We start from the raw sequence: 12569 nt of genomic DNA on the forward strand, positions 1-12569 counted from the left end.
CTATGAAAATTCTAGAACAGACCTAAATTCAGTAAACTACAACATAGACAATCAAAAGTTAATTTTTAAATACAATCTTTAGAAGAAATGTCTTCCAAGCTGAGACTATGATGACACCATTGTAATCTTTCTTATAATCTATGTAAATAAGGAGTGAAGGTTAAACCAAAATCTAATTCTACTATTGATGACCATTCTAATATAGAATGGTAAGTCCAAAGCAAGGTTAATCATTTTAAATGTCAGCTTAGAAACAACAAATGATAATATACCAAAGGCAGCATTAAAGTGGTACACATATGTACACATGTGTAATACTTAATGAGGTTAACAACCTCAAATCTTTTCCTTTAGTAATACTAAACATTGTTAACATGGCATCAAGCAAAACTATCAAATAACAGATGATTAAAGAAAAGTATAATGAAATATATATGTGTGTGTGTATGTGAATGCATATAATGATTAAGGGAAACTTGAAGAAACATTTGAATATATGTGTATATGTGTATAATGGAATAGCTTTGCTGCTTTGTGAGTGTTAGCAATATGAAGCGACACATATACATGTATTCATGTGCACACAAGCATATACAAGCACACACACATGCATATTTACCAACAAAAACACACAGATGAATGTCCATTATCAGTGTTTTTTTGAATTAGCATATGATTTAAATAGAATAATAATATTACATTAACGATCTAACAAATACTCATGAAATTAAAAATCTGACAAACATCACTGCCTCACTTACAGCAAATGAAAAACATTTCTGAGACTAGTATGATAAAAATATATAATCTTAATGGACTACAGTTTTAACTGATTCAGTATCTAAATACTGAGGAACCAAAGCTAACCAACAACAAAGAAATTACTGAGTATGAGGATTAATGAACAAGCTACTACAATAGAACTCATCCCACCCTCCCTCCAAAAGCTCCCACATGAAATAGTTGGTTTCAGTGTCTGCATGTGTAAAACACATGTATACACTTATGCAGAGAGTATTCATTTGTGTGGGTGCATATAATATATATTACACACACATAATATATTATATATATATATATATATATATATATATATATATATATATATATATATATATATATATATATATATATATATATATATATGTGCACATGTGTGTTTGTATCCATATATATATACATATATATAAAATAAACACAAAACTTGTAAACATTGAAAAAAAATCAAAAAAGTAAAATATATGTAATAAAAGCAATAACAATTATTAGAATATCATCATTATTATTATTATCATCAGTATTATGATTTTTCCCTCAATGCTGACATTAACACTGCACCTCTTTTTTCATGGGCATTTATTTTCCAACTACATCAGCATCACTGTAATAAGAACACAGTAAATGGCCAACTACAGAAATGATGTCTTTTGTTAACAAGAGTGAGACACAAAAGATTTTTTCATTTCATATCCACTGGCTTGTGTATTTTCAAATGTGTTGGCAACAGTAGAGATGGTGGCAATTATTGGTCATCTCTGACTCACACAACCAATCATATTATGATATAGAAGTCTTTAGTGGATGGTAAGGAAGGTGGGATGGTGTGGGTTGATTGGGGTTGGGACAACAAGACACTGCATTGGAATGTTGTTCATGTTAACATTCACACTACCTTCACATTCGTTCAAGCAGTTCAAGTCTCATTCATTTCACTCAGTTTCCATTCATCTAACTCTCCAATTGTAGTAATGAAAATAATAATATTAATAATAATAATAATAATAATAATAATAATGATAATAGTTATAACAACAGTTCAGATATCAATCCTAAGACAGCTGCGATGTTGTGGGCATCTGCTCAATTCTTGTTTCTGTATTGGTCTTGAAGATATTCTCTGTCTCTTTAACTAAGAGGGTGGAAGAAAGAAAGGAAACAATTGTTAGGTAACAATATAAAAAAAGCCAAGACAAAAACATATAAATGATAAGTAAATGAAAGAAATAAGGTTGAAAGTGAGGTAGTCTCCTCAAGCAGTTACAGAAACAGTAGAGTGATGAACTAAATTACATATTTAAATTTTGGGCACTGTACATTCTGAATTCAAACCCAACTGAATCTATCCTCTGACACCAAACATTGCATTAACAAATCCCTTAACTCCTTAGGGGTCATTGGGGCGCTGCAGCCATGCAGCGTATTTAGAGTGTGAAAGTCTGGTGGAGCCCATCCCTCCTCAGGCTAAACTTATTTCTACAGTTGAATGAACTGGAGTAATGTGAAATGAAGTGTTTTGCTCAAGAATACAATGGATCACCTGGTCCAGGGATTGAAATCACAATCTTACGGTCGCGAATCCAACACCCTAACCATTAAGTGATGCGCCTCCACTAACACTGAATCACTCCTCTACAAATACGCAGTTTATTACCAATCTAAGAAATTACTACTTAGTGATAATGTAGTGTATTTAACAGAGTATCAAATAAGGTTCTAGTGAAGTGAGTCTCTAATCACATCTTGATCTCTAGTTGAGGTCAGTTCACTTCAATTATTATTACTGCTAATCTTCTTGAGCATCAGATATCTATTTGACCTGCCTTAGAAATTTGTGGCTTCATATCTGTGTAAGAAATCCTCATTTAGAAATCACTACAACTGGTGACCCCTAACAAAGCCTATATTAATGAGAGTTTGAAAGGTAGAAAACATACTATGCCACAGTAGATCATCTTCAACATGTGTTGGACCATTCTCCGCCGCAGTTCGTACTTTCTCTGGAAAATTAAGATATCTGTTCTGGATTTCACTTATTTCTGTCATTAAGACTTCATTCTGCAGAAAAATGAAATAAACCAATAAAGTGGAAATACAGAAATCTCAATACAAGATGCCAAAAGGTTTTATTTATTTATTTTTAATAGAAAACAATAGCCACTGAATTCAGTGAAATTATTCTTTTTTAATATTCAATAACAGTGCAGTGGATTGGTATTGGTTTCAGCACTTTATGTTCTGAGTTCAAATCTCACTCAGGTCCATTTTATCTTTATTCTTCTGAGGTCAATAAAATAAAGTACCAATCAAATACCAGCATTGATATTACTGACTGTTTCCTTTCCAAAATTTGAGGTCTCATGCCTATGTAAGAAATCAATATTGAGTAAAAGCTTGATGAGGAAATAAACAATAGACAGTTGGCTGCAACTCAATTATGCCTTGCATAAGTCAGTTGCATTTCTTTCTATATTCTGTTCAAATACATGCCTTTCATCTCATTGGAATTGATAAATGTAATGTAAAGTGGACTTGTGTCTAAGTAGGAAATCAATATTCTTCAGTAGTAGGAGAGAAAAAGAAATGACAAGCGGACAAAGTCATTACTAAACACATATGCATACACACACACATTGAAGCTATATGATGCAACCACTTAGATTACAGAAAAGAAAAAGTAAACCAAAAACATAACATCATACTGCCACTATCACCAGTCATAAATTTACACTGTCACCTCTCCCTTGTAATTTTATGATTCCCTTAACTTTGGGATTTGTTCTGGTGCTGTTCTTAGTGTATTGTAAATAAATAAAATGACAGATAGCATCTAGTTTTCTTTTCCAGCAGCACATAGAACAGTCTGAATTCAGTATTCCTTAATTATCAAGAGTACATGTATATAGAGCTAAGCTACATCTCAGTATGAGACCTACTCACATATAGATAAGCTAGATCATTGAGAGTCAGGGATTTTAATAAGACACGTGATGCAATATCACATATAAAAAATACTCCTTTGACTTGCAGTCTGATATTCTAAAAAAAACTTGGCCAGTTGTAAATCGGTCCAGCAAAAAAAAATAAAAGGTAATTCTACAATTGTTAGCCCTCAAAAGATTACAGATTATAAACTGGTGAAGAATTAAAGCTATTATTTCATGAATTATTTAATGATAAAAAAAAAAATCTATAATTATATTTATAGGATCTAGGAATGTTTTAAACCTTATAATAAATGTTGCACAAATCATTTTTGTCTCTTTATTTTTTCATCAAAATCTGAGAGATCTTACCTTCTTGTTTTGCAATAATTTGGACATCTGCCCTTTCTTGTAACGAGCTGGAAGTTGTGATAACCAGAAATTGCCAATAAGACGACTTTCTTCATTCAAGCAGACATTCAAATTATTAACCAGAAGTGATAATTCACGTAAAATACTGTACTCTGCATTCTGCAACAAAGTGGACAGTGAAAGACAAATAAATAACAGCTTTTATATTCATATAAATATGTTCAGATAAGTTTATCATTAATATGTAGTTAATGCTAAGCTAGAAATACAACATTGACATTTTGTTGGCATTTTCATTGATATTAGTATAAAATCTTTTGGAGCACTGCTATGTATCTAAAGGTAAGCTAACTTAGTTGAGCCCATCTTTCTTCATGATATACTGGGGAGGATGTTGAATACAGTATTGTAACCCAACAAAACACTTGCAGTTATTACACATAACTAGGTAGATTGGGCTGTTGAGAATCAGTTATGTTGGCTAAAGACACAGCAGGATCTGAGGAAACTGTGTCAGCAGATAGTAAATACAATCAGTTAGTGGTTTAGGGGAAGAGAAGTTTGATGTTTTATGCAGGATGCTGCATTGAAGAGATAACAAAGGGGTCTGTCCAAAACATCAAACTTTTCCTCAGGGCAAATTAAGTTATTGGTGAAATGTATCCATTTATTATATCAGTTTGATTAAAATTTTTGATAAAATATACTGATGACGTACTAACTCTTTAACAATCTATTTCTACTCATCTTTAATTATTAGTAAGGAAAAGGAAGAGAGAAACAAATTGAAGTACTAATTACCTTGTATAGCTGTGGTGGTAATGAAGGAATGGAAAAGAAATGGAAAGAAAACAAGGTTAATGTTGGTTTGTTTACATTTAAAAGAGAAATTCAAAGAAAATACATTTAAAAATACAGTAGTATCTCATATATGACATAATGAGATGAAAAATTAAGAAAGGTCAAGAGGAAAATTAACAGGACATATTCACCAGGAATGCAACAGAAACGAGTCCAAAGCCCTAGTCTTGGGCGATGTGATAGTACAAATAAAAGGATAATAGCTACGAACTACAAATGTCCATAGAGCTGGTGCTTGTCTCTGGCTTCTATTGTGTCAGACACAAGTCTCTTATAAGTAACACTTTCAGTAACATTAGGTACCAATTCCTATATAGGTAACCAAACTGAGACAATGCAAAATTAAATGTTCCATTCAGTCATAACACGATACCTAATGACTTGATAGTTTGAGACAATTTCCATCCCTTTCTTGAGACAAGGAACCTAGAAAAATTTTAAAACAATTTCTATCCCCTACACATTGACAATGGAGTCCCACAGTGAATTATGAAAGATCTGAGAAAATGTACATACCTCAGTAGTTGCATGAGATTTGTGAACCTTGATACGGTCATGCAATCGGGCTTGTAAGTTACGAACTACACATGACATCTCACCATTTTCTTTACGCAATAGCTCATAGTCATCCAGTTTACCAATAGCAAATAAGGAACGAAGATCTGAGCTAATACGCACTGGTGAATTTGCTATAGAAATAGAAATAAAAAATATAGTCAAAAAGAATTTCACTCACTGCAGAAAGCTGCTGCAGTAATAGTTATTATTGATTGATTAAATTTAAAAACAGTGGGTTCTAAAGCTTAAGCCCCCAACAAAATTGTTCGTTCCATCCAGAGAAGTTTGGTTGCAAAGTGAACTTTGATATTATGGAAAGGCAGAAACAGTAGGATGCCAGAAGGAATTGTGATATCATGTGATATCTAAATACATTCTTTTATGTTCTGGCTCCAAAACCTGATGAGGCTGTCTTTTCTGCCATTTTTTCTGAGTTAATAAAATTAAGTATTGAGGTGAATTTAATTAATTGCCCCCAACCTATAAATGTGTGCCTTTCTGCCAAAGTTGGAAATCTGTTTTACAGTAGGTAATAGTCGAATACTGGAGTTGATATAATCAACATTTCCTTTCACAAACTTTCTATCTTTGAAAACCAATATTATAGTAAACTGTCAGTGGAAGTGTATTTTTAGGACCACATTATGCAGTGCGTCCTACTTTTCTAAGTCAGTGGGGTGTGATTTGATGGAAATTTGGCAGCTATTTCTATGTAGCTGCACAACCACACAGGATCGCTCATCGACATGTTTGGAGACAATATAATTGATGGAGAGTCAGACAAAGTACTTTCCGACATTCCAATTTCCTGTTTGAAAACTCCACTTAAGCTAACTCTAAATCTTTTATCCAACCCTTTCTGAATCAATAAACACCAGCAATTAAACTAATCAGCTGAATTCTGTCCCCCAAAAGGCCTTGGAATCTACAACCCAGTTCAATTCCTGGTTGAAAGAGCCTCTTGCTTTCTGTTTTAGACTCGTAACCATAACTTGTAACTATTAAGAATGGAACCATATAAAAAGCACCCAGTCCTGGCAATGGGAAGGGCATCTAGCTATAAAAACCATGACAAAGCTTTTGCCAAGCTGTCCAACTAATGCCAGTATGGAATTGAGACATTAAATGATGATGATGATGATGCTGTGTTTGGAATTTTTCCATTTGTACATTATCTTCAAATTGATAAAGAAAAGATATGTTGTGATTTTTACGCTTTTCCAAGGCATAAATAAAATGAAATGAAGCAATAATAAAAATCAAGTTGAGGACTGAGACCAGCAGAGGTTTATATCACCTATACTTGTCAAATTAAACTACAATGTTGAAGTAATGTTTTACATTGAAGATGTTGCACAATGACATACCAGCATGTTACAATGATTCTGTATTACAATGTCACAGTAGTATTAAAGTGTGCAATGTAAAACTAATCCATCAAATAAATTCCACATTTTATAGGGAATGTGTATAGCCAGTTTAGTCTACTACAAAGTATTACTAATAATTGCTTTAGATCAAAATTGACATTGATGGGAACAACCAAACTGGGTTGCACACTTAGATCATTAGGAACCTATCTCTTAATTTAGATAATCAGAATGAAGTTTGTGACAGAGAAACAACACACTGTCTGTAGTGACATGACCTCTCAGTTACATGACGCAGGGGCATAATATATTTCTGATGTGAAATGTAATCCTACCCCAAATCTAGTGACACAACACACTGCTCACAAGAGGATATGACCTACTTACATGTCAGCCATATTGACCTACTTACATATCAGACAAGAATTGAAGTAAATTGTGGAGAATTGATGTAAAAAAAACAAACAAATTACCAGGACTGCCAGGTGGGTCAAATGACCAGTATGTGATATGATCCTTAGCTAAGGAGAGAGATGCTGGCCAAGTATAGGCCAAACTACTTTTATGCAACACATCTTCTGTCCACTTGACATCCTTGCTGTCATTGTTTGATGGGTCATTTTCTAACTCTGATAATAAAAAAGCAAAATACAGACATTACACACATAAATCTGAAGATTATTAAAAATCAATATAGTAAAAAAAAAAAATTACATTGGACAAAGAAAAATAGAGACTTTTACCATTATCAAATTTTCATTTTAGCAGAGACACTGTTACTCTTATATTGTCACACCTTCACTTTAACATAGGACCAAACAGCTATGTGGATATGAAGTTCACTTTGTAACCACATGGTTTTGAGTTCAATCACACTGTGTGGTACCTTGGTCAAGTATCTACCACTACAGCTCCAAACTGACCAATGTCTTCTGAGTAGAACTGATAGATGGAAACTGTATTGTGTGTTCATTTCTTCTTTTTGCATGTTATTTAATTATTGACCTTCTATAAAAACGAAGCTATATCCTTTAATTTGCTGATTTTCTTTACATGAAGTGAGAAGATACACTGTGGAACTGTTATTTTAACAAGTTATATCTATTTATCACCCAGAAAGACACATCTGCACCGTCGGATGCTCCTGAATCAGTTGTTAAGTATCCAACCCCTGTGAAGGAACGATGCTAGATGTGTTGAAACAATTGTAGTGATTAATAAACATTCTTGTATTTTCTATCTCCTGTCTCTCATTTACCACACACACACACACACACATTTGAGTGCATATATTTGTGTCTATGAATATTTACATTTTACGTATTTGCATGAAACTGAGTGAAAAGGAAACAGTAATGCTACGTTGACATTCCCTGTTCGCAAATTGTCCTATAGCTCTTCATTTTTGAAGACAAGTGGAATAAAACTAAGGGTTAACAATAAGAAGGGCAGCTGGTTGAAAAATAAAATCTCAATAATAGGTCTTCATTCAACCTATGCTAGCATGGAAAAAGAGATGTAAAATGAACTAACATACAAACAGAAACTTTCCCTTTCATATTGACACATGGCGTTAGGAAGGGCATCCAGCTGTAAAAACTCAACCAAATCAGATTGGAGCCTGGTGTAGCCATCTGGTTTCACTAGTCCTCAGTCAAACCATCCAACCCATGCTAGCATGGAAAGCGGATGTTAAACGACGATGATGATGATGATATTGACTTTTAATAAACACCTTTATTGTAACACAGTCATAACTTCATAGTAATACCATCATATTCTTTCAAACAAATCAATAATGTATGCTTAATTTTAAAAGTCTGTTGTTATATCAGATCCTTAAAATTATAAGGTATTTTAACCAACCATATTTTACATGTTTTATGTTCAAACTGGTCAGATCTGGCCTCTCACACCTACCCTAAAATGTAATTCTAAAAATATAGTCACATAATTGAAATTGCAAAGCTACAAGATAATGCATGACTAATTCAAAACAATGTGAATAAACAAGCATTACATTTGACAAAGCAATCTGAACTCTAAAGGGTTAAATTTTAGTGTCATTAAGTGGAAAGTTTTAGAAACTACAAGGTATTGAACAGAAGCAATGATTATCTATCCACTCAGTGGTATGTTCCAATTATTTTCAAAACTATACACATTGCAAATGGGTGGTTATTTTAACAGAATACTGAACAGAAAGCTTATAAGTCTCACCTTTCTGCAAGTTATCAGAACCATTTGATTGTCCATTGGGTAGACTAGAGTTTGTACTACCAGCCTCATCACAACTGTCCATTTGTAAGGGTTTTAAACTATTGGCAACGTCATCATTCATAGCATTAGTTAACTGGGAGCCAAACAGATTACGAGATAATGATTGGTTAGAGTGCTGGGCTACTGGAGGGGATGATGAAGAGTCAATAATATCAATTGTCTGCTTCAACAATTCAGAAGTATTGTTGCCATAGCTGGATGCCAACTCACTGTCTCCACTCCCATGGGCTGCAAAGAAAAGGATGCATATGTCAATGTCACATTTATAAAAGAATTTAGATTTAAGAATACATGTTTACTATTTCTACATGAATACACCTATTACAACATTGAGCATTTATCTGACAATTTTAGTTGAATAAGAGAATAGTAAAGTCTAGAAAATAACCACTCGACTGATAGGCATTAAATTACAAACTATTGCTACTGTAAAAGCATCTATTCCTCGAAGCTGGTTACTCTCATATCTTCTCCATTCAGGCATCCCTTGCTCGTTCATTTATCAAGCTCTCATCATCATTACATCCAACCTACACTAGCTACTATGCCAAGTCCTTTCACCCCGGAACATTAGCCTTCTGGAATGTTCTCCTCATTCATGTCTTTCCTACCAGTGTTGACCTGCAACAGCTTAAACTTTAGTGACAACAAGCCTTGAAGGGTCTGCTAAGATCAAGGACATGCCCATTCCTCCTGCCTCAGCAAGTTTTATCCACTAAAACAACTGCTAAGCCAACAAGGGAGTTTCTATGTTATTGCTTGACCTACAACAAGTGGCAGCTAAATCTCCCTCAAATCACATTCTACTGCATCAGAACTAACCAAGAGTTAAACAACAACAACACTCCATTAGATATATTTATATACTCTCTGAAACAATTCAAACAGATCTATATAAACCAGCAAATAAAATGCTAGCCTCAAAAGAAAATCAGTTACGTACGACAAGTGACAAATTTTTTTTTTTTTTTTTTTGACTTGACTGATTTGACACTCTCAACATTTGTAAACAACATTAGTGTAATATATGTACTTTGTAGACTGCACAGGGACTACAGAGTCAGTCTCTGTGAAAGCTGAACGCAGAGCAATGTAATGCTAAACTATTTTCAATAAAAAATTAGACCAATTTTCTGTCTCTTTTACAATATTAATCTATTTCATTTGGAGTATACAAATAAAGAGGCAATGATTATGCAGTTAAGGTGCTTGGCTATGGATCACAGGGTCATTGGTTTAAAAGTTACAATAGCCAATGTATTGTTTATTGCAACAATGTATCGAATCACTTATGTTCAAACTTTGCTTCTATCACATCAGTACAACTAAGTTTAGCAGTAGAAAGAGGCTTGTTGGACAGTCGGTGAAGGAAATGTCTACTTCAACAATTCAAATACAAACGTTCCAAATTACAATAACCATGCTACATGTGTCTGATGTGGAAAAGATACATGAAATACACAGAGGAAAATATGGCAAAAAGGTGAGAGAGTAGGGTGAAACGTGGAAAAAAATGATGCCTCACCTGAATCCACTTGCTGTTCATCATCTGATGGCTGTAATCTTCCTAGTTCTAACTGGGTTTGAACACCAGATGACAGATTACTTGTCTTCTTTGGCTCACTGATGGTGAAATTGCTCTTGTTACTCTTGCTCTCAAGCTGACAAGAGTTGACCATACTGAGATTCAGGGAAGTATTGGTGGTCGACAAGCAGGAGATATTGTTTGATACAAGCAATTCTTCCAGCTTTCGACGTAGGATATTGTTGGTGTTGATACAGCGTTCCATTGATTTACGGAGATTTCGTAACTCAGCAAGGAACTCGCGAATGTCAAACTTCTTGGATTTGCCTGGTGTTGGAAAGAGATAAATCCAATTCAATCAAACATAACACTTTCAATCAATGCAATTTATAATATTAACAATGTCAGTAACAGTATACTGTTTTTTTTTTTAAATTACTTTTTCAGATGACCTCAAAGACAAAGAGTTTTAGGGAAGGAAAAACTGAATGCATAATATACCTTTTGCAAGGGCATTAACCATGTACAGAAAATGAAATAGCTACAAAAAATTAAATCTAAACTAAGATTCAGCACTTTTGTATATGCTTATGTGTTTAAGCACACACATAGGATAAAGTATATTTCATACAAAACCCAAAAGTATTAGTAAAAATATTGTAGTTGGTTTGTGAAAATTCTCCACTTAATAAGAAATAAAATTTGATATTAAGAAAATAGATCATACCTTTAGTTTTCACTTCTAGTTGCTCATACATATCCAGTTCTAACTTGAGTGTAGAATTTAAATTTTTATTCTCAGACAGTTGTTCCCTAAGGTCTTGCAGTTCTAATTCCAATCTATAATTAAAGAATATTTAAAAGCTGTTAGTTATGAACATATAGACAATCTCTTCAAAAGTAATAACTGGAAATTTCAGAAATAGGTAAGACAGTAATGGAACAAAAATATTAGGCAAACTAATTTTTAAAATATTTTTAACTATGGGGCATATTTGACATGAATGATTTTGGTGTCAATTTTCAGTAAGAAGAAAGGTCAATATCAGTCAAAGAATTTTAAAAATTTATAATGAATCATTAAGTGATTAGTAACAATAAAAATGATTAAGTTTCTTTGTCTTTAAAAAAAAAAAAAATGATTGTTCATGGTCATAAATGACATAATTACATTGCAATAACCATTGCTAACTCTACTGTATACAACATCAGAGTAAGTTAATATTTACAAGTAAAATATCTTTCCTTAGTCTTTTGAACATGAACAGTACAGTGGTCAGACATGCTTTCAGGGGAAACTGAAAACATAGGTACTGTTTATATGAAGGTGATGTTTGTTTACAATTAGCACATGATGTCAAGAAAAAGACACACACATACATGCACAAACAAAACAAGCTTCTTTCAGTTTCTATCAACCAAATCCACCCACAAGGCTTTGGTTGTTTTGGGGCTATAGTAAAAGACACTTGGCTAAAGGGCTGCATAATGGAACTGAACTCAAAATGACATGGTTGTGAAGCAAATTTCTTAACCATACAGTCATACTCCCTAGAATTAATCCATGTAAAACGTCTATACAAGCTTACAAAATCCAAACCAACTAAGTGGTGATATTTCTTTTTAGTTTAATCATTTTAACATTTTTATATGGATATAAAAATAAGCCAATAATCATAAGCATTCCAATGAAAACAATTTTTTTAAGGCAATGTATCTAGGACTACATCATCCTGTATTTTCTTTTAAAATGCTATATGGTGTAATGTGAGAGAGATTTAGTTGCTATTTCTAGCAAATCAAGCAACCCTGTACAAACTTCCTCAGCTTATCTATCAATTTTTTGTAGATATTTAGTAATAAGTTTATTAAGACAAATAAAAAACAAAAAGGGATCAAAAT

General features: G+C 33.1%; 1 protein-coding gene across 4 annotated transcripts in view; it reads right to left on the bottom strand.

Annotated features, from left to right (window-relative positions):
* Positions 1–1130: 1130 nt before the first annotated feature.
* LOC106872086 (myomegalin) overlaps positions 1131–12569 on the bottom strand; it is a 147160-nt gene continuing 135721 nt past the window's right edge. For 3 of the 4 annotated variants that reach the window (XM_052966207.1, XM_052966208.1, XM_052966206.1), the window contains 8 exons: positions 11395–11507; positions 10668–10994; positions 9083–9370; positions 7336–7491; positions 4875–5623; positions 4074–4232; positions 2715–2835; positions 1132–1909 (listed from right to left, as the gene is read on the bottom strand). In XM_052966207.1, the coding sequence (XP_052822167.1) occupies positions 5391–5623; positions 7336–7491; positions 9083–9370; positions 10668–10994; positions 11395–11507 (1117 nt within the window). In that variant the 3' untranslated portion in view covers positions 1132–1909; positions 2715–2835; positions 4074–4232; positions 4875–5390. Of the gene's footprint in view, positions 1910–2714; positions 2836–4073; positions 4233–4874; positions 5624–7335; positions 7492–9082; positions 9371–10667; positions 10995–11394; positions 11508–12569 lie in introns of all 4 variants that reach the window. The other variant, XM_052966205.1, reaches the window with a different exon arrangement.

The sequence above is a fragment of the Octopus bimaculoides genome, chromosome 3 (genome assembly GCF_001194135.2).
Source record: "Octopus bimaculoides isolate UCB-OBI-ISO-001 chromosome 3, ASM119413v2, whole genome shotgun sequence".
Lineage (NCBI taxonomy): Eukaryota > Metazoa > Mollusca > Cephalopoda > Octopoda > Octopodidae > Octopus > Octopus bimaculoides.